The sequence below is a fragment of the Crocuta crocuta genome, unplaced genomic scaffold, assembly GCF_008692635.1.
Source record: "Crocuta crocuta isolate KB4526 unplaced genomic scaffold, BGI_CrCroc_1.0 scaffold70, whole genome shotgun sequence".
NCBI classification, from domain to species: Eukaryota; Metazoa; Chordata; class Mammalia; order Carnivora; family Hyaenidae; genus Crocuta; species Crocuta crocuta.
The window spans coordinates 5,573,140-5,596,910 of record NW_027528417.1 but is presented as its reverse complement, the minus strand read 5'-3'; the positions used below and the strand labels follow the sequence as shown (position 1 = coordinate 5,596,910).

General features: G+C 38.1%; 1 protein-coding gene across 2 annotated transcripts in view; it reads right to left on the bottom strand.

Annotated features, from left to right (window-relative positions):
• Positions 1 to 23,771, bottom strand: part of TCAIM (T cell activation inhibitor, mitochondrial) — a 50,881-nt gene that overhangs the window by 6,199 nt on the left and 20,911 nt on the right. The window contains exons 4-10 of one of the 2 annotated variants that reach the window (XM_077754301.1): positions 23,613 to 23,766; positions 17,484 to 17,736; positions 7,689 to 7,811; positions 4,402 to 4,499; positions 4,046 to 4,137; positions 831 to 1,063; positions 132 to 263 (exon numbers count right to left, since the gene is read on the bottom strand). In XM_077754301.1, the coding sequence (XP_077610427.1) occupies positions 132 to 263; positions 831 to 1,063; positions 4,046 to 4,137; positions 4,402 to 4,499; positions 7,689 to 7,811; positions 17,484 to 17,736; positions 23,613 to 23,766 (1,085 nt within the window). The remainder of the gene's footprint in view (positions 1 to 131; positions 264 to 830; positions 1,064 to 4,045; positions 4,138 to 4,401; positions 4,500 to 7,688; positions 7,812 to 17,483; positions 17,737 to 23,612; positions 23,767 to 23,771) is intronic. The other variant, XM_077754303.1, reaches the window with a different exon arrangement.

Sequence of the window (23,771 nt, the reverse complement as noted above, 5' to 3'; positions counted from 1 at the left end):
GCTCGAACTCACCAACTGTGAGATCATGACCTGAGCTGAAGTCGGATGCCTAACCGACTGAGACACCCAGGTTGCCCTGCATTTTTAACAGACTGACGGGCAGGCTGTGACAGAGGGCTCATAGCACTTACTCTTCTTTTCTTTTCATGTTGTCTCTTGCCTGTTGGGCTTTGGTGAGAATAAACCACTGGAGGTTTGCTGGGTCACAGAGGCTTGGGACATTAAAGTGCCCGAGTTCATGCAAGCTTGGAGCGTATCTGTCACTGTAATGAAATACACATAAAAGGAAAAATCGCTTATCTCTCGTCCCCCACACTGCCCCCAGAACAAATATTTTATTGGTCTGATTAGTGCTAACAGAATTTTTCAAGAAAATCCATTTTAACAGTATAGCGAACTTATACTTTGCTGTCCCCAAAGAGATACACTTTCAGGAGAAGCACATTCTTCCTCGCCGAATGGTCACCCTCAACTGTAAATGGAGGCAGAACCCCCTTCATGGGGAGGGGTGCATTTAAACACCAAGCACAGGCTATGAAAACAGAGTATGCACAAAAAATATGGGCTGTTGATTCAACATTAGTTTAACGCTATAAGGTTTTCCATAGGATCAACTTTGCCTTGAAGTGGCAACATGTTTCAAAAATGTTCTAGAGGTTAGATCCTTCAGTCCTCTCATGACGGTTTTTTTAATGTGTAAAGAGTGTTGCTAACAGCAACGCTCTTTCCTTAGTTCCTAAGAACCACACACTGAAACACAAAACCATCTGATCAACCTACATACACATCTAAGTGAAAGAATAAAACGAATTCTTATTTTAGATATTTACCTGTTAAGGATCATTTGTAAACCACGCAGACTTCGAGGGTGAAAGGGTACTCTCTTTTTCAGCAGTTGATTATAGAACACGTCAAGAAGCGAGTAATACTCCTCAAGTGTCAATACTGGCTGCAATTCTTCGATATAAACCACTTGTATGCCACCTAGAAGATAGCTTATTTGGTCTTCTAAGAGCATCAGCCTCCTCCGAAGGTCAAAATAACTTGGTAATCTTTCAAAAAGCTACAGTATTTAAAAAAGTGAAAGAAACACTTAGTTTTATGTTATTATAATACCTCTATTTTAGGATTCCAGTAAGTGGCATTGAGAAATTCTAACAACAAAATTGTTTTCCTAGAAGGAAAGCTCAAATAAGTGATAAGACTTAATGTAGGGCTGGAAATACTAATATTCAAAACAAACCACAGTAAACCTTAGGAATTTTTAGATAGGACTGAAGAGATTGCAGAAAAAATGAAATATGTTCCAAATCAAAATAAGCCCTAAGTACTAACATTTAAATAATCAGGTAAGAACCTCAAATTCATTTAGAATGATTATATGGTCTAATAAAGAAGGGTCCGAGAAACAAAGTACATGTAGTTCCACTCCAAGCGTATTTCCTCAGATGTTACCTTTAATTCCAACAAAGCTCAATCAATACAGTAAATATTACTGAGCATGTCCCATGTACTTAAGCACTAAATTGGGCACCTGCACTGTACAGATTATAAGAAGTGCATTCTGCTTTTCAAGGAAACAAAACAAGAACCAGGCTTCTTTGTACTAAGTGCCACGTAAGAATGAGTGGATACAGAGAAGAGGTTCAAGCAAAGGTTTCTAAGGAAATCTACTGTGACCAGTCTGAGAGCTAAAAGAGAAATGGTATTTAGCAAGAGTTAGGATACACGTGGAAGTGTTCTGGGGGAAGAAAGAAGAACATGTGTAAAGATGGAAGCATGAGAGGGGGCGGCACATTCTGAGTTCTGGAGCCGGGCGTGGCTGGAGTGTGGCCCGCGTGTGGAACACACAAGGCTGACGTGGAAAGGACATGGCTGACAACGCAGGTACGGCTGGATTGGGGAAGGCCCTTGTGTGCCGCACTCGGGACTCAGACTTTATGTAAAGAGCTGGTGATGTACAGCTTACAGAGGAGTTGAAAGGCCTCAAAAACTCTGTTACAAGTTGTATCGGTATAGAAGTTATTTATGATAAATATAATAATATATAATAAATACTATACATAATATATAATACATTATATATAAAAATATATCCAACACTTCGTGAAGATAATTTCCCTATACACTTTTTTCATTTTTTTCTCTTAATGAGTTATCTATGTATGAATGGTAACTACCTTTTAAAACCTTTTAATTTTCAGATAATTGTAGATTCATACATATTTCACCGTTTCCCCAATGGTAACATTTTACAAAACTGCAGTATAATAGCACAACTGGGAAACTGACATTGACAATAATCTACTGACCTTATTCAGACTTCACTGGGTTAACTTACACATGTGTGTGTGCGTGTGTGTGTGTGTTTATGGGGTGTGTGTATTTAACTGTGCAATTTTATCCCATGTGTAGACTAACCTACCATGATCACGGTCAAGATATAGAACAGATCCGCCCTAGGGATCCTTTGTGGCCCTGGGAACCACTGATTTGTTCTTCCTACAATTTTACTTTAAGAATATTACGGAAGTGGAATCACTTGGTATGTGATCTTCTGATACTGGCTTTTTCCATTCAGCACAATGTCTTGTGCTGATCCACCCAAGTTGGGGCTGGTGTCAGTATTTCACTCCCTCTTTGTTGGCTCATATTCTGTTGCGTGGATGTGTCACAGTTTAAACATTCACACACTGAAGGACACTAGAGGTTTTCTAGTTGTTGGCTATTATGAACATCTGTGTACAGGTTTTTGTGGGAACACAATTTTTCACTCCTCTTGTACAAATGGCCAAGGGTGTAACTGCTGGGTCCTATGGTCACCCTTGTTCAGGTGTGTACCATCGCGCTCCTTACCAGACTGCCTGTAGCACTCTACACCTCACCAGTGACAGGGGAGTGATCCAGTTTTCCTGTACCCTTGCCAGAATTTGGTGGCATCGCTTTTTTTTCATTTTAGCCACTCAAAAAAATGTGTCATCTGTAGGTCATCTTCTGTGACAAATCTGTTCATGTCTTTTGCTTTTTTTGGCTGTTGAGTTTCAGAGTTCTTTATACATTAGATACACAGACTCTGTCACATACATGGCTTGCACATATTTTCTACCAAATATTTGATTTGAATATACCCTTCACAAAGGAAGGTGCGTGGATGGCAGATAAGCACATGAAAAGATGCTCTCCGTCATGGGTCATTAGGGAAATGCAAAGGAAACCCACATGAGAGCGAACCCTACAGCTAGTAGAATTGCTAAAATTAAAAAGAAAACCATCACAGGTGGTAGCAATTTCTTAAAAGGTAAAATCCCCTAACATATGATCCAACTATGTGCACATGAACATCTGTGGACGAATGCTCCTAGCAGCTTTATTTCCAAAAGCCCATCTGACACAAGTCAATATCCATCAGTAGGTAACTGGATAAACAAACTGTGGTAGATTTATATGATGGGATACTCACGACATGGCAATAAAAAGGAATAAATCCCTGATACATGCAACAGCATGCATGAATCTGAGAAAAATTGTTGACTGAAAGAAAACAGAACCCCCCAAAAAAGAAGTATATACTTTGTAATTCCACTTATAGAAAACTCTAGTAATATACACTGATCTACAGTGACAGAGAGCATGCCGTGGTTGTCTGCGGAGAGGGTGGGACCCAAGTACACTTCTGTGGATGATGGATGTGTTCACTATGTTGATTGTGGTTAATGGCTATTTACACCTGTTAAATCTCATCAAATAATATGCAACCTGTGCAATTTATCGTATGTCAATTATAACACAACGAATCTGTTAAAACAGCAGAATGCAAACCTTTTAGGCTGTACCTCAGAAAAGACTACAAAACTTCCAAATAAAAACTGACTTAAAAATCAGGCCTGTAAGTATTTTAACTACATAATAGTAAACATCTAATCTGAAAACAGCTGAAACTGTGTTTCAAGTTTTTTTTTTAGTTCATTGACATAACAGCATAGTTTGAGACAAAAGTATGTTGGTAACAAATCAGAGAGTCTTCTGCTTGTAAACTCTTCCTTACTTTTGTCCAGTGATGATGGACATCCATTGTTCCTAGCATCACATGGCCCACTGCACTCATCCCGGAGCGGTCTGTAAATATTATTGTACATCCTGATGATAAAAACACAAACCCTTTGGTCACTGTCCAGAGAGGCTTCATTCATCACTGTGCAAATAATTACTTAAATTTAGTGTACAAACTCAGGATTAAATTCAGTAGAAGCTTAAAGACAAATTATTCAAAGGAACAGATTTAAAAATTCAGCTGTGATAAGGTCATATCTGTAAGGATTCTTAATCCTTAGTTTTCCTCCACAATTTTCAGAGGTGGATAACAGCTGTGTGATATTTGAACAGAAAATGGAAATTGTGTACCTTTTGCATTTTTAAGTGTCTCCAAGTTCTGCTGTGCTAGACGGCCCAAGCTGTGAAGTTGGCTACAGCGATGGGCGACGCCCCAGCTCCTCTGCCACCTAGGACACCAAAGCAGAGGCATGTTAACATCGGGCACCCCTGAGGGAAGGGGGTGTGTGCGCCCCAGCCGCTTAACCGCTGTGAATGCCTTTTTCAAGTTGGCATGTTTTTCAACTAGCTCATTTTTTTATGAAGCAACCAAATGGAAAATGAATGCTTGGCCAGCGGGTAAAAATATTACTGCTATGTTCGGGTATCCAAAGATTTAAAACAAGCAAATACAGGGGCAGCTGAGTGGCTTAGTCGGTTAATGTCCAACTCTTGATTTTGGCTCAGGTCATGATCCCAAGGTCATGGGATCAAGCCCTGAGTCTAGGTCTGCACTGACTGCGGAGCCTACTTAAGACTCTCTCTCTCTGCCTCTCCCCTATTGCTCTTTCTTTAAAATTAAATAAAGAAACAAATAAATAAATAAAACTAGCAAACATACTATGCTGTTTTCTCTTTTAAAATATGGGAACAAGGGGCCCCTGGATGGCTCAGTTTGTTAAGGATCAGACTCTTGTTTCAGCACAGGTCATGGGTCATTCTCGCTCTCAAAATAATTAAAGTTAAAAAAAAGAAAAAAGGAAGAGAAAGAAGAGAATGAAATAGGAAACACTTAAAAAATCTTTTCCAAACATCATTCAATGATGATGATTCTGTTTTAGATTTAAGTTCTATTTATTTACTTGTTTATTTATTTATTTGAGAGTGAGAGAGCACAAGTAGGGGAGGGGCAGAGAGAGGAAGAGAGGGAATCCTAGGCAGGCTCCTTACAGTCAGTGCAGAGCCCGATGTGAGGCTTGAACTCATGCTCCATGAGATCATGACCTGAGCCAAATTCAGGCCCCCCACCTGGGGGCCTTGGGATTTAGGTATTCCAGTGAGGCTTATCAGATTCTTTTCATCTTATTCTAGATTAGGTGATTTTTATGACATGTAATCTACTTGTTTTATAAATGAACACTAAATCTTAGTGACAAAACGGAACCGGATGCTCACATGTCGTCACAGAGGCACCAGTGTGCAAATGTAAGGAACATGGATCTTAGCAGTATCAGAACACCCACCTTTGAATTCTAATTCCGTGATTTACTAGCTCTGTGACCTTGAACAAGCTGCCACTGGCCCTCCTAAAGTTTCCTTCCCATACATGCAAAGTGGGATCACTTCCTCCAGCACAGGCAGCATAAATCACAGGGAGCATGCATGTGAAGGAGTAAGGCACTCAAAACACATTCTCAAAACCCTTAGGTTCCTTCTTCAGCCTATCACTGATTCTGAGGAATGTCATTTCTGATAAGATTAAATCAGATTTCAAAAGTTTTCCTTTAGTCCACAGTTGAAAAAAGACATAATTTCAAGGAAAATTAACACTGTGACAGAGCTACTAAATACAGTTCTTATCAAGAAATGGTTTTTCACACAGACTGAAATAACGTCACTGGTCACAATGTTTCCATCTTTCGGAGGTTTGGGTAATTTTCCAATAGTGGAAAGTCATTACGCCCACGGTCCTCAAATGTTCTGGTCTCAGAATGCGTTTGCACTCTGAAAAATGGGGAACCCAGAGAGCTTTTGTTTATGTGGTTTCCATTTATTGATATTTACCATGGTAAAAAGTCAAAGCTGAGAAATTTCTACACCATATCGTAGCATAATGCTTGTTTCTATGTTTAAGAAATCCCTTAAAAAATTCTTTCGTTTTCCTAATCCCAGTCTCTTTGATAGACCATTTAGAATTTGCACTAGAAAAAGTTCTTTTATGCACAGAAATTTATTTTACAAACTTTTAAAAGAGATCTTGTTATCTGGATGTGAGTTAGAAAAGTCTTTGCTACTAGACTGTGGAATCGGAACAATGCTCTATAAACACAGTAGGACCTAAAAATATTGATGTGCTGATAAAAGAGCAGCTATCAGCACAAATCCAAACACCCCACATATCCCAAGTCCACTCGTTTTCTTTGAAATCCGAATTCTCTTATAAAACTATGATTTGAAAAAAACCCACAAAAACCACTATGATCTGCATGTGTAAGAACAGAACATATACATATTCTCAATACTGGGTAGGCACAAGGAAAAGGTGTTATTATGGTACCCAAGTAGTCATTTTAGTTCAAAAGAAGAAAAAATATCCTGATAATGAGGGCTGAAAACAACAGAGCAGGTTACAGCGAACAGTAATGGCAATGTCCAAGCATGACAGCATGTCAGAGCTCTTGTAATGTGAGGCCTGGGGACCGAGTCACACCAGGCCCTGCCTTCCTGTCCTTACCATTTTAACAGCTGTTAGATCTGTTTTTATAATAATCGCCTATATGTATCTTTATGTAACTGCAATTTCCAGGTTAATGGAACCTTCTTTAAAAAGTCATGTTGGGGGGGGCGCCTGGGTGGCTCAGTCCATTAAGCGTCTGACTTCAGCTCAGGTCATGATCTCGCGGTTGAGCCCTGCCTTGGGCTCTGTGCTGACGGCTCAGAGCCTGGAGCCTGCTTTGGATTCGGTGTCTCCCTCTCTCTCTGCCCCTCCCCTGCTCGTTCTCTGTTGCTCTCTATCTCTCAAAAATAAATATATGTTAAAAAAAAAAAAAAAAAAGTCTTATTGGGGCACCTGGGTGGCTCAGTCAGTTAAGTGTTCAACTCTTGCTTTCAGCTCAGGCCACGATCTCAGGATTGTGAGATTGAACCCCACATTGGGGTCTGTGCTAGGCATGGAGTCTGCTTTAAGATTCTCTCTCTCTCTCTTTCTGCCCTTTCCCTGCTAGTGCATGCTCTTTCTCTCTCTCAAAAAAAAAAAATCATATATATATAAAAACATGTTATAAAACATGGAGCCAAGAATACAACACCCATTTTCTCTCTCCCTTCATTTTAAACTTGTATACTAATCTCACATGATGGAGGAATAATTATCTTTTATATATTATATACATATGGAATATATTTTTCTTATAAACATTACTTTAAAAACTTAAACTGCTATGCTAAAAATGTTAGTATCTAAGCTTTAGTTCACTGTTTTAAACAAGAAATGGATCATTGTTTTCTTACACAGATGAACATTTGATAATTTCAGAAAAAGATAATTGAACACTTTTTATAAACAAGAATAATTAAAGTCAAAGATGCAACTATCTAACTGCTGGAGAGCTTGACCAATAGATAAACACATGCTTACTCCAAATTAGGTTCTTTGTTACCTGATGTCTGAGAGCTGCAGCTGATGGGACAGGTCGTCTTTTAAGCGATCTAGTTCTTTTCTAAGTGGCAAACTGTTCTTCAACTTTTTAACTGCACTTTTCCCATTGCTATCTAACCAGGATCTAGAAAGAAAAAAACAGACATATATACTTTGTTATACTGACTAGAATGCCAACACTTCTAGTACTGAAAGTCATAAGCCCTACTGTAGAGCAGCCCCAGTGCTAAATGGAGTTTCTAACCAAGTCTTTACCAAACTACAAGCTAAACACCAGGTGGACAGAGTGGAGTACAGCCCAGAGTAGCAGAGTGGACTTCAACAGGGCATGTGGTAACGTGGAGGAAAGGAGGTGAGCCCCAGGGAACTAAACAGGTATTTTTGGAGACTCTGGGGTAACAAAAACAAAAACCAACTGTACTGGTAAGGTCTGGCCACTGGGGACCTTGGATAGAGATACAGTGGAGTAAGCACTGAGAGCTCAGGGCACTAATGATGAAGATTAAACTAGAGGAAGGTGTTGGACTCTACCCAACTAGAACCCACAGTGTGGTGTTTGCAAGTTCCTTTAGCCACGTGCACTGCTTTCTAAATGTCACCAGCACCATTAGATGGGACTTTTTTTTTTTTTAATTTTTTAGTGTTTTATTTATTTCTGAGAGGGGGAGAGAGAGAGACATCGTGAGCAGGGGAGGGTCGGAGAGAGGGAGACACAGAATCTGAAATAGTCTCCAGGCTCTGAGCTAGCTGTCAGCACAGAGCCTGATGCGGGGCTCAAACCCACAAGCTGTGAGATCATGACCTGAGCCGAAGTCGGACGCTTAACAGACTGAGCCACCCAGGCACCCCTAGATGGGTCTTTTGAGTTTGACTTTTCCACCTTATTAATTGTACCATAACATTATTTGCCCATCTGCTCTGGTAGAAGTGGTAGCTCTACCGTCTCCCATGAACATGACTGATGTGCGTGAGTGAAGAGCTAGTATAGCCTACTGAAAGGTGTAGCACACATGACGGATTCTGAAGTATCTTGAAGTTTGAAACCTTTATCCCATCTCTAGAAATCTAACAACAGGTTTAGCATAACTAAAATTTAATTTTTTTTATGCAAAGAAAGTTATCTAACTAGAAAAGGGTTTAAGAGGTACTGCCAGAATTGACATTTTAAAAATGATCAAAGTTGATAATCCTGAAACCAATAAAATATTTATTCATTTATCAAATGCCTGATACTGTGTTGTGTTGAGATATAAGGAAGAAAAAGTCGCTGTGTAAAGGAAGACACACCTACTAAGGAATACGGAGATAAGAAATTAGGATACATGAGCCTTTATGAAAACAGGAAGAATGAATTCTGTCTGGAAGATTCTGTAGAACAGGTGATATGTGACCTGTAACTGAGAGACATAGCAGATGTTTCCAGGCAGATTACTGATGGGGGAAGGGCATACCAGTCATGCCAGTGCGAGAGGAACTGTGAGGGGAGTCAAGACTCCCAGATCAGATGATGCCCTGAGTGGGGGAAGGATGAGAGAGACTGGGGAGGGAAGTGGGGAGTCAGACCATCAAGGTTTTTGCACACTGGGAGAAGGAACTGGGACTTTATCCTCTAAGTAAAGGTATTCAACATTTAATTAATTTTTAATTCACCTACTCTGCAGAGTAATTCATAATTCTTTTTAAGAATGTTGGTAAAAACTTTGTCATCCTGTGCATAATGGGATAAATAAGAAAATAAATAAAAATATCTTACGTCACATCCCTATTATAGGCTACTGCATTATAATTTTTCAAGATTTTCCTCATTTATTAATACATGTTATTCAATTTACTTTAAATCACATAAGAGAAAGCATGATTTGTTGACAAACGAATCATTAAAGAGCATGCCATACTTGGTTTGGAGACAAAAATGTCTTATTATGTAGGCTGAAATATAGTCTTATGATTCTACACTCATGACTTGACTTTTGGAATTCTTACATTTAGTGTATAAAAATCAACTGGTCTAGTTGAACAAATTTTGTGTTTTGTTTCTAAACACAGAGATAAAAATGAAGCTTCTAAACATGATATTTCCTACATTCATGTAGATAAAGATACTCGTTTCCTGGCATCAGCTATGAGAGGCTTGGGAGCTACTGGGCACATCTAGCTGACCAAGACCTTGGATTCTAAACACCATTCCTTGTTAAAAAGAAGGAACCAGAGCTTTCTGACAAAATGGCTGAATCAAACATTGGGGCATGGACAGTCCAGAGAATCCTGGAATGACTTACTGAATGAGAAAGTGAGACTTCCCAAGGAATGACAGGGACATAGGGGCCAGCTTGAAGGGATGATGAAATTAGAAAACTGCTATCTGGATGCTATCATTGTAATCTGTGATTCAGGCAAGAATCATCAATGAAGATTAGAGCTAATGGGTAAGAATGAGGTGAGTAAAAACCATACACAAAAATAAACTCAAAATGGATAAAGGACCTAAATGTGAGACAGGAAACCATCAAAACTCTAGGAGAAAGCAGGAAACAACCTCCTTGACCTCCACTGCAGCAACTTCTTACTGGACACATCCCCAAAGGCAAGGGAATCAAGAGCAAAAATGAACTATTTGGGACCTCATCAAGATAAAAAGCTTCTACACGGCAAAGGAAGCAATCCATAAAGCTAATAGGCAACCGATGGAATGGGAAAAGATAGTTGCAAATGACCTATCAGATAAAGGGCTAGTATCCAAGATCTATAAGGAACTCACCAAACTCCACNGAGGGGAAGGGGGGTGACGGGCATGGAGGAGGGCACTTGTGGGGATGAGCACTGGGTGTTATATGGAAACCAACTTGACAATAAACTATTAAAAAAAAAAAGAATGAGGTGAGTAAAAGGATATTTAAATATCTGTATCTCTTCAAAAGCAACTAACCAAAAGGAAAACTAAACTTTATTGTGGAAAAATAGAAGTAATCATCTTAATCATCTTTTTGTCCTTTAGAGCACTGGTTGGACCCTCCAAGAGAAGTAAGTTGTAGAGGGGGAGAGCAGCCTTGGTTCTGGCCAGCTTGTTTCTCCTCTCATCTGCTTTCTACTTTTCAAAAATTCCCCAAAATATGTCTCTTCCTGACATTTCTTTATTTTCTCTCATCAACCTCCACGAACTTTCATAAATTCCTAAGGATCTGCTCTGCAGGGAAAAAGAGAAATGCTTTTCTGGATAATCCATGAGTTATTAAGGGGAATGACATGATAAAATCAATTAAGGGGAATGACAAAATAAAACTGAATATGTAGGTTAGGGGGAATACAGAATCTGGGGTGCAGGGAAGAGAAACCAATAGTACTAGTCTCCTTTAGGCAGCTATGGTCTAGGAGAAAGCAATGCAGATTCCCATGAAGCATTTTTGAATGATCTTTCTCTCCCCTAAGTAAAAACTATGAAAACAAACGAAGTAAGTCAAGAGCTACATTTTACTTTAGAACTAGTCTGGACATACCTTCCCCCTAACTTCTGTCCTATGACTGGCCAGTGTACTTTTTCAGTATCTCTTTTTGAGAGAAACAATCACAGTCTGTATAATAATTTCTGTAAATGTTTCATTTCCTCCATTACCTTATTACCTCATTAGGGAAAGATGAGTCTTCTATTACCTAATGTTGTTTTAAATCCAAACTTGATATTTTCAATTTGATCTCAGGAGATCACCAAACAACCTACATTTGACTATGCAAATTAAACCATAAGGCAAAGAGAAAAGTATACCTTCTTGTCCAATATGGAGACACATGGTTATCCTGACTGCCCATACTCTAGAACTAAGAGACAGAATTCTATGTTACTCTCTAAATGGATTTAAAAGGACAATTAGGGGTGCCTGGGTGGCTTAGTCGGTTAAGCGTCCGACTTTCGCTTAGGTCATGATCTCGTGGTTCACGGGTTCGAGCCCCGCGTCGGGCTCTGTGCTGACTGCCAGCTCAGAGCCTGGAGCTCTGTATTTCAGAGTCTGTAACTCCCTCTCTCTCTGACCCTCCCCTGCTCACGCTCTCTCTCTTCTAGAAATAAATAAAAATATTAAAAAAAAAAAAAAGGACAATTAAGAGCACCTGGATGGCTCAGTCAGCTAAGCATCCGAGTCTTAATTTAGGATCAGTACATAATCCCATGGTTTGTGAGTTCAAGCCCTGCCTATTGCCCTGCTGACAGCACAGAGCCCACTTGGGATTCTCTCTGCTCCTCCCCTGCTCATGAGCTCTCTCTCTCTCTCACAAAATAAATAAAAACATTTTTTAAAAAAAAAAGGACAATTAATGCCTGAATTTGTCGTAAAAATCATTTAATTCTTAATTTTACAATCATGGTCATTTGTAAAATTTGAACCCTTGATTTTTAATGGGGAGAAGTCCACTACAATTATTATTGAAATTAAAGAGCCATCTTCTATTTATTCTATAATAAAATACAGTTAAACCATATTAAAAATTTTTTAAAACATTTATTTATTTTTGAAGGGATACATGCACCTTGATGTTTATAGCAGCATTATCAACAACAGTCAAATTTTGGAAAGAGCCCAAGTGTCCATCGACTGATGAATGGATTAAGAAGTCATGGTGTAGTGGGGGGAGCTAGGGTGGCTCAGTAAGTTAAGCATCAGACCTTGGCCCGTTACGATCTTGCAGTTCGTAAGTTCAAGATTTGCACTGGGCTCTGGGCTGACAGCTAGGAGCCTGAAGTCTGCTTCAGATTCTGTGTCCCTCTCCCCTGCTCACATGCACTCTCTCTCAAAAATGAACATTAAAAAAGAAGAAGAAGAAGAAGAAGACATGGTGTAGGGACACCCGGGTGGCTCAGTAGGTTAAGCATCAGACTCTTGAGTTTTGCTCAGGTCATGATCTCACTGATTGTGGGATCAAGCCCCATGTCAGGCTCTGAGCTGACAGTGCAGAGCCTGTTTGGAATCCTCTCTCTCTGCCTCTCCCCTGCTCATTGCTCTCTCTCTCTCTCAAAATACATAAATAAACTTAAATGGATTATTCAGCCAGAAATCATTTGCAATGATGTGGATGGAACTAGAAAGTGAAATAAGTCAGAGAAAGACAAATACCATACTATACCACTCATATGTGAAATTTACAAAACAGAATAAACTATCATAGGGGAAAAAAAGAGAGAGAAGAAAACCAAGAAACAGACTCCTAACTACACAGAACATATGGTTACCAGACTGTTAAATAGCTGATGGCGATTAAGGAGGGCGCTGGGCATTGCATGGAAGTATTGCATCACTAAATTGTACCCCTGAAACTAATATTACACTGTATGTGAACTGGACCCTGAAACTAGTATTACACTGTATGTGAACTGGAATTTAAAGTTAAAAAATAAATAAAAGTTTTATTGAAATGTAACACACATACCGTACATGTAGTGTATGTTCTCAGAGTTGTGCAATCACCAGTACAAGCAATTTTGGGACACTTTCATCACCCTAATGAGAAATCATGTAGCAGAGTGGCTAGGTGGCTCAGTCGGTTAAGCATCCGACTCTTGATTTAAGCTCAGGTTATGATCTTACGGTTCCTGAGCTTGAGTCCTGCATGGGGCTCTGTGCTGACAGTGCGGAGCCTGCTTGGGATTCTCCCTCTGCTCCTCCCCCGCTCTCTCTCAAAAAAAAAAAAATAAAAAAAAAAAAAAAAAAAATAAAGAAATCATGTACCTATTAGCAGTTACTTCAGAACTCCCCTCTAGCTGCAAGCAACCACTAATCTACTTCCTGTGTCACAGATTTGCCAAGTCCGTACGTTTCGCATGGATGGAATCATGCAGTATGTGATCCACTGTGATGACTTCTTTCTCTTAGCATAATGTTCTCGAAGTTCATCCAACTGTAGCATGTATGAGTGCTTCATTTGTTTTTATGGCCAAATACTATTTCATTGTGTGAATATACCACACTTTGTTTATCCATTCATCAGTTGATGGACCTTTGGGTTATTTCCACTTTTTGGCTATTATGAATAATGCTGCTATAAACAAGTTTTTATTAGACATGTTTTTTTCTACATCCTTCCCAATACTTGTTATTTTCTTTTGATTATAACCATCCTAGGCTATGAAGTGGTATCTCACGGTAGTTAATTTGTTAGACCTTGTGTTGGTTCCAAAAATGATTTCTGTATACTTATAATGATAAATATAAAACATATATTGTTATAAGATGCAGGGAAAGAGAAAAAATGCTGGTAATGAAATGAAGTCACAGGGAAGTGATATATAAAAACGAATACAGGAATATCATGTACTGAGTCTAAAGTCAGACTGCAAACTGAAGAGACATTTGGTTTAGTTCTTAAGCTAATGATTCTTCTGAGATAAAAAGATTTCAGTAACTCAAGAGAAGTTCAGTTTTTCATGGATTTATGAGGATGGAAAGGACAGCCATGATCCACATTGCAGTAAAGTTAAAATGGCAAAAATTTCAAACTCCTAGGCTTCAAACTACATGGAACTACATGGCATTTACACCAGAGCTTTTCAAACTTCTCTGATGGCAACCCACAGTAAGAGATTTTAAATGGAGACTCAGTATACACACATATGCATATACACATGTTTACATATAACTCAAAAAAGTATTTTGAGAAACACCACTTAAAGTTACTGAAAACATATACCTAAAAAAATGTTAAAAAGGAAGAATGTAAAGCAACTTTGCTGGTCCCAAATCACTAAACTGTGTTATGACTTGCAATTTGAAAAGCACTGACTTAGCCTATAAATAAGCAAAATATTAATGGAGAAAACAGAAGTCTGACATTTATTGGCATTCCAGATCTGATAGAATAGCATTTCAATGGTCTTTTTACAGTTTATGTTTTCTCATTGGGAAAGATATTACATATGGGATTATTTTGTTTTAAAAGTTTATTTGAGAGAGAGGGAGAGAGAAAAAGAGAGAGGGGTAGAGAGAGAGGGAGACAGTGAGAATCTCAAGCAGGTTCTACACTGTCAGCACACAGCCCGATACGGGGCTCGAACCCATGAACCTTGAGATCACGATCTTAGCCAAAATCAAGAATTGGACACTTAACTGACTGAGCCGTCCAGGTGCCCCTGGGATTATTTTGTTTAGACAGAAATGGATCCTGTTGGCTCCTTCCAAATACAAATTATGTAATTAAATTCATTTTTGTTATAATACTATTTGATAATCAAGAGAACATACTCAAAATATGAACATACTAAATCTACAGCATGGAGTGGCATTTCCTAATCTTTTTGATACTGGTAAATTCCTAGTACAGTATATAATTAAAGAAAACTCCTGAGGTATTAAAAATTTAATTTTACTCTTTTTATATGGTTATATAGTAAAATGAGTTTGAAGTAAGATAAAGCACAGTTTGTTAAGAAATGCAGAATTACACAGCATGTCCCAAAATGTGGATTGAAATATAATTACCAGATGTAATACGAAAACAGACTAAATGGAGCTTTTACGACCTGATAATTCTTCTATTTTAAAAAAATCCCAACTGATTTATTTGCATAATTTGTGTTTTATTCACAATAAGTAGAGACTATTTCAGCCTGTACTTCTCAACAAAAACAAAATTATTGAAAAAATTAAAAGTCTACACTAAATAACATTGCTACTATATCCTCTCTTTTTAATACTAGAAGTATCTTAACATGTTTCCCAAGATGATTTTGATCAGGTGAATATAATAAGTGAATATCAGTTTGATGTAAATTTGATGCTCCTTCTGACCATATACTTTAGCATGTGCTCTTTCTGATTCCTCTTCTACAATTTACATATATATAAGATGAAATTAAACAATACAAGAATACAAATAAAAACTTGAAGATGGCCAAAATGACCATGGTGGTTAAGAAGTTTTGGCTGAGTTATAGGTACCCTAAATCTTATCAAGCAGTGTCACTCAATTCATGAGTTGAAAGCTTTAAAATGGTTCAACAATTTTGTAATTATTTTTAAAATAACTACTAATTAAAAACATTAATAATTGAAGCAAAAATTGATACAGATACCATTCTGGCTTTTAGGATAAAATCTCCTGGAATCTTTACTGGGAAAAACTAACATAAAACCAGCCCTCTCTACAATTCCTTCAAAGTGGGCAATTATCTGTTTTTGGGAGAAGGTCAAGACTGGTTTGAAGGGGCTCAAAGGGGCTTGAAGCGGCTCAAGGGCACATCAATCTACTTGACTTCCATTGTAACCTCTGCACACAATTCACCTTCAATCATCTCTTTTATTTTTTTAAACTTTTTTTTCTAAATCATCACTTTATATCCTACCATGACTGCTCATTTTTTTTTTCTTATCCCTACTTCTTACTATCTTCATTACTGCTGGTCTATCATTAAAGTAACATCCCATAGCCACATTTTCATCTTGGTTTTATTTACAAAGAAAATCTGAACAATTAAAATCCACATATTTAGGGAGGTGATATACCTATTAGCTACACATACAGACAGATCGGAGACACCCCTTCACCACAGACATGTACAGATATGTCTTCAGGCAGATACTTGTCTCCCTTTGTACCAGACTCTGCTACTTGTCTCTTCAGCCTTGCTTGGAATCTAATTAGCTAATGGGACAGGTCATCTACAAGGCAAGTGCTCTGCCAGTGGATGATTAAGGATAATCTACCATGTTGTGAGAAGTGAGAATCCTCTGGTAAGCCGTGGAATCTTTAGGTACAACCACAGGAGCAGAATATTGCTGGTCTTTATGGAGTCCACAAAAGACTGACTTAAAAAACATTAACGGTGACTTTATAAACAAGATAAATTACAGAGAAATATTTCATACATGGTTTTTATAACTAAAAGTTATTCTTTCTTAATACATTCCAGATGAAATATTAAAAAAAATTAGATAAGTGACATATAACATTAGTTTTATGTATATAGCATAATGATATTAGTGTATATTATACTAATTAGCATATATTACACTTACACTTACTTAAGTCTAGGTAATGGCCATCACCATACATAGTTATAAACTGTTTTTCATGTGATGAAAACCTGAAGATCTACTCTTTTGGCAACTTTCAAATACACGATACAGTATTATTGACCATAGTGCCCATGCTGTATTTTACATCACTAGGACTAGTTTATTTTATAGCTCAGAGTCTCCATGCATTTTTATTATGTATGGACTATTACACTAAAGAACATTACTCCTAAACCATGTGAAGAAACTAGAAATGCTTACATGAAGAAGCCTAATATTTAAAAAAAATTTTTTTTAATGTTTTTTATTTGAGAGTCAGACAGAGACAGCGCCAGCAGGGGAGGGTCAGAGAGAGAGAGAGAGAGAGATACAGAATCCGAAGACAGGCTCCAGGCTCTGAGCTAGCTGTCAGCACAGAGCCTGACGCAGGGCTCGAACCCACGAACTGTGAGATCCTGACCTGAGCTGAAGTCGGACACTTAACCAGCTAAGCCACCCAGGCACCTCCTAATATTTTTTTATAGTCTTAGATATATATATCCTTTCTCCATATACCAGGGGTAACTGTGAGGAGTAGAATTTTTAAAATTTAAAACAACTTCCTGCATTTGTTTGGCATCAAAAGACCACAAATTAAATACATTTGGAAGTATTCTGGCCACTTTAAGAAGTGTGAACTATCTTTTTCATATTGGTCACTGGGTTAACTATATTCACAGAATTATTTTTCCTGAAAAATTAGACTGTAACTTTAAACATGAACTACAAATAAGTTTAATTAAATAAGAACTTTTACATACGTGAGGGTTGTTTCCATTCTTGAGACTTGTTCAAGGTCTTCATGAGGGTCCTTGAATCCAGTAAAGTAGTAATAAGACTTGTCCCACTTGATGGGCCTGTCAGACATCCTTTTAGCCTCTTTGAGAGGCTGGGAATACACATTAGAATTCAAGCTTTGGATATGTTCAACAGATAAACTGCAGGAGTTGAGAATATACAATACTGTGCTTAGCAGATCTCTGGTGTGCAAAGTAAATTTGACTGCTCGAAATCCTAGAGAATATAATTCCCCCAAACAATTAATACAGATGATTATTCATTTTATTTATAAATAATTTTTCATGCAACATTAATAAAATCAGAACCTTTTAAAACATTTGATCACTGCTTAAAATCCATCCTACTGGCAAAATGGATGTACATTTCTGTAAATGGAAAACTACTCTTCTCCGAAACTTTACCATAGTATCTTTACCTTCATGAATTCCTCTGTCAGTTCTCTTTCTAGTTTGGCACTAGAGACCAAACTCATTCCAGCCCAAGGAGGGGATTCAGAATATTTTCAATGCTGCCCATAAATATGGCCTCTACAGTCTAGAACGGAAAAGCTCTCCTATGAGCAAGTATCCATGAAAGATGTTTTCTAGCACTAAGACAAAGGAGGAGAGATGGAAGAATGGGGAGGTTTTACTGTGACAACGGTTCAAATGGGAGTGGTCTATATACAGGGGTGACAGAAACCTGTCTCGAATTTTCTGAGTACAGGAGGCCATCTTCCTACCTGTCCACTTGACTACCTAGTAACTCAATATTTTTGGAAGTGATGTAAAATTCCCTAATTGTGTAAAAGTTAATGCTTTACCATCTGACTTTGATTTTGGGTCGTCAGTGAGATAAGGTCAGTAATCTAACATGTTACATCTGCAATAGGAAATCTCTATTTTTTCTTTTCTTCATTACTGGGGGGGATTAGGCATGGTTCTAGCTGAATTTATGTAACTTCTCAACATCCTCACCAACTGTGTCACTATTATCTTTCTTCAAATGTGAAGAAATCTGGTTCAAGGAGGTTTGGAAAACAGAGAAAGGGCTTAAATCTGAGTTGACTCCAAGCCCAGCATTTTCTTCTCCATTATACCACCCTAACACTGACTCTTTGTTCTTTTTTTTTTTTAAAGTATTTTTAGACTTGAAAATTATACAATTATTTTATAAGTACATCCTCACTGTGAAATTACAGATACATATAGTAAAATTAAAGTCTGTTAACAGGCATATAGCCTCACATCTTTACTAGACTTAACCATTATTTTTTTATGTTTATTTATTTTTTATTTTTTAGACAGAGAGAGAGCATGAGCAGAGGAGAGGCATAGAGAGATAGGAAGACACAGAATCTGAAGCAGACTCTGGGCTCTGAACCATCAGCACAGAGCCTGACGTGGGGCTCGAACTCACAGGCCGTGAGATCATGACCTGAGCTGAAGTCAGACGTCTAACCAACTGAGCCACCCAGGCACCCCTAGTTAACCTGCACTGTCTAATACGGTAGCTCCTAACCCTATAAGACAGTTTATAATTAAATTAATCAAAATAAAATAAAATTAAAATGCAGTTCCTGGTCACATTAACCACATTTCAACAGTCACATGGGACTAGTGCCTGCCATATTAGTGCACATACAGAACACTGACTGCATTACAGAGAATTCTCCTGGACAGCACTGCCTAGACCTTTTCTATGTGTTTATGTGTGTATATTACCTGTGATATATACTCATAGTTGTTTACACAAACACATATATGTAGTTTGAATTGTTTCTTTTTAATACAGAAATAGCAATAATCTAGATATATTACTCTGAACTTGCTTTTGTTACTTAACCAATGTCTGTATGTATAGATTAACTTATTCTTTTTAGCAGCTATATATACCAGTCCATATAATGGAGGTAGTGCAATTTTTATTTAACACTTCTGAAACTGATGGACACAAAATTTTTTTTTAATTGTTCACTTTTCATATAAAGCTGAAATGTATTTTCTTATTATGGCCACTGATGGCAGATACTAGAGTTTTAGTCATTCTCAGAGATACATGCTTTTCTTGACACACAGACTTAAGGAACCCAGGACATGCAAACTAAGAAGTTTTTAGTTCAATCATTTGAATGTAAAGTGAGAAATACTGGCAGGAGAGTTGTTCTCGTTAGTAAAGAATAAAGTCCTTAATTCCTGCATCTGAGGGAAGGAAGAGCTCAGTCAAGGAACAGATCCTCAGAAGACTTGTCAGGAATAAATCTCAGTTTCTATCTTATCAGTCCCATCAATTATTTATTGCAATGTAAGGGCTGCTATAGTGAGGAATGCCTATATCAGACTGCACATATGCTTTAATCTGAAAACAGCACATAATTAGTTTAGTTTGGACTACAGAAGCTATACATTTTAATGTTTGTTAGCTATTTGTATCTAGTATTTCCTGGGGTGCCTGAGTGGCTCAGTCGGTTAAGCGTCTGACTTCAGCTCAGGCCACGATCTCATGGTTTGTAGGTTCGAGCCCCACACTGGGCTCTGTGCTGACAGCTCAGTCTGCAGCCTGCTTCAGAGTCTGTGTCTCCCTCTCTTTCTACCCCTTCCCCTGCTCAGACTGTCTCTCTCTCTCTCAAAAATAAACATTAAAAAAAAAAAAAAAAAGCAGAGGACTTTTGTTGCTACTTAGTCACCGCTGACTTGTTTTAGCTTTTTTATAAAAGTTTATTTTTCTCAAAAGAGAAAACTTTATAAAAGTTTATTTTTCTCAAAAGTATTTCTTTTGAGAGAGAGAGAGAGAGACGGAAAGAAAGAGGGAAAGGAAAAACGGAGAAAGAATCCCAAGCAGGATCAGGCTGTCAGTGCAGAGCCTGATGCCAATGCAGGGCTTGATCTCACCAACTTTGAGAACATAACCTGAGCCGAAATCTAGAGTTGGACATTTGGCCACTGAGCCCCTCAGGCACCCCTTACTTGTTTTAGCATTAACTCACAGAAAGCTCCTAGTAACTCTTCCTCTTGCTTTAATGAAGTTTTATTTCCTCATAGGCCACGAAAAAGATGCAGAGCTAAAGAAATGATTCAGGCCTTTAATTTCAGTACTGAAAATCAATAGTAAACAGTTTACCTTGTTACCTTAATTATCAATGATTTTAATTTTATAATTAGATAAAAAGGTTAAAAACATCAAAATCTTTTAAATACTTGTCAGATTTCCAGACTCCGTCATAAAGGTAGAGGCAAAAATAATTACTAACAAAATTTTTAGAGGAATAGATAATGTAAAATATAAATCACAACATCAGACTAAGAATGAGGAGGCACTAGTTCTAGTACCACCTCTGTCCCTAATTTGCTGTGTGAAACTTCCCAAGTTTCTGAGTTTGCTCTCTGTTTGCTTCTTCTCTAACAAACAGATGTGGTTCATTCTTTTTAAAATTTTTATTTTTGAGAGACAGAGCATAAGTGGGGGATGGGCAGAGAGAGACGGAGACACAGAGTCTGAAGTCAGGTTCCAGGCTCCGAGTTGTCAGCACAGAGCCCGACGTGGGGCTCGAACTCACGAACCATGAGATCATGACCTGAGCCAAAGTTGGCACTCAACCAATTGAGCCACCCAGGCACCATGTAGACCTGGTTCATTCTTTAACTCCATGTGAGGTGAACATTCAAGATAAACCCAGTTAATGGTTGTAGTGAAAGCAGCAATGACTTCAAAATGAGCCCAACTCGCCCAAACCCAGACAAATAAAAACTGAATGGTGATAATATTGTTTTAAAAACTGTAAAGGGCTTAATCTGCCTTTACAAATTCTATCTGTCATGGGGAAATCATAAACTCTAAGTAGATAACTATGCAGAAGTATGAGGTTTTTCAATTCCTAGCCTAATCCTGACTGTGTATCTATAAAGAGGATTTATGAATACTTGGTTTTGCACTATCAAAGAATGTATTTCAGCTGACTGAGAACAGCACGTTTATAATGATTACTTACAACTGCAAACGGAAATGTGTCATTTAGAGTGATAAACATAATTACTGCTATTACTACTATTATCATTAACAGCGTTCTTCGGTAGGGCTGTGCTTTCACAATAGGACTGAGTTGACTTTTTATCTCTGGATAATGAAGAATAATGTCTTTTTTTTTTTTTTTAATGTTTTTTTTTTTATTTATTTCTAGGAGAGAGAGAGAGACAGCGTGAGCAGGGGAGGGTCAGAGAGAGAGGGAGTCACAGACTGAAACAGGCTCCAGGCTCTGAGCTGGCAGTCAGCACAGAGCCCGACGCAGGGCTCGAACCTACGAACCGCGAGATCATGACCTAAGTGAAAGTCGGACGCTTAACCACTAAGCCACCCAGGCACCCCGAATAATGTCTTTTTTAAAGTAAAACTCCCAAATCAGAGGTAGATGGAGAGACAAGGAATTTCGGATTCTGATCTCCAACATTCAAACATGAAGAGAGTAAGAAAACAAAGAGAAAATACAAGATCAAATGTTCACTCCTGGAGAGACTGGGTAGGAAGTGGCTTTTCAGCATGAAGATCCTGCTTTACACTTTCCTCCTCACTCCATGCAGGAGCCCGAGGGCCTTGTGAGCCCTAGGTAAACGGCGGGTGTGTTCCCTGCGAATGCTGCAGTACTTACACACAGTACTTCACCTCTTTCATTTTAGTCATGAGGAACTAGAGGTCACACAGCTAGTCACTGGCAGACCAAGAAAGAGACTCTAGGTCCCAAAAATGATGACATCTTGATCTTTATAATAGTTTGTTTCAAAAAAAATTATAGTGCATTTTCTAATTGTTTTAACCTTAACTCATAGAAAGGTCCCGGTAAACCTTACAATTATTTTAAAGTTCACTCTAAAAATAAAGTTATTTCCTCAAGGATCACCAAAACGATCTATATTTAGAGAAAATACAGATCTGTACTTGCCCTTAAAGTATTTCTGTATCTGGACTAAAACAGCAACAAAGGATTAAAAGAAGGCTGTGTATTAAGACTGATTTAAAGACCCAAAGGGCACCTGTGTGGCTCAGTTTGTTGATTTCAGTTCAGGTCATGATCTTTTGGTTCCAAAGACCAAGCCCTGCATCAGGCTTATGCTGACGGCGTGGAGTTGGCTTGGGATTCTTGCTCTTTCTCCCTCTCTCTGCCCCTCCCCTTCTTGCTCTCTCTTTCAAAATAAATAAATAACACTTAAAAAAATAAGTAAAAAGAGCCTAAAGCTGGAGTTGAAAGGCCTAAGTTCAAGATCCATATTCCGTCTCCACAGTTCTGGCAAAATCCTACACAGTACCAATTTATTTGAGCAAATACCACCTACTTCAGAGTACTTTGAGGACAAAATAAGGGATTATAGGCTGTACTTTAAAAAATGTAAATTGTTATAGACACGTTTAACACTTAAAACAACACTGAAATAGGAAGTGGACGAAAAGATTAGAAAATTAAAAAAAAAATTTAAATATTTTTATTTATTATTTAGAGACAGAGACAGAGCATGAGCAGGGGAGGGGAAGACACGGAATCTGAAGCAGGCTCCAGGTTCTGAGCTCTCAGGACAGAGACTTGAACTCACAGAGATCATGACCTGAGCTGAAGTCAAATGCCTAACCGACTAAGCCACCCAGGAGCACCCCAAAAAATTTTTTTTAAGGGGGCACCTGGGTGGCTCAGTTGAGTATCTGACTTTGGCTCAGGTCATGATCTCATGATTCAGGGGTTCAAGCCCCACAGTGGGCTTTGTGCTGACAGTGTGGAGCCTGCTTTAGATTCTCTGTCTTCCTCTCTCTGTGTCCCTCCCCCTCTTGTGTTCTTTCTCTCTCTCTCAAAAAAAAATACATTTAAAAATTAAAAAAAAAAAAGGAAGTGGACAAATAGGAACATTTCAGTTTTACATACAAAAAAGTTTAAACACAAAAATGGCTTGTTCAAACACAGTTAGCCAGGAATAGAATCTTAATTCTAGGAAAACAATCAATGAAATATTATTATTAGTATTATTTTTAAGACCAAGGCTTCAATCCAAAGGTATTCTGGCAACAGCACATTTAATGAACAGATTTATCACGAAGCTCACAAGGGTAACACTAGAAATGAGAAAACATACCGGATGTGCTAAAGGGCTCCTGGCCTTCAGAGGCGTTCTGCTCTGTTTCTCTCACATAAAATGTAAGCTGAGTTGGTTTCAAAGACTTGAAGCCTGGTTTCTGAAGGTTTTCCAAGTAGACACTTAATCTCTTAAGAGAATTTTCATTGACTTCCTGGA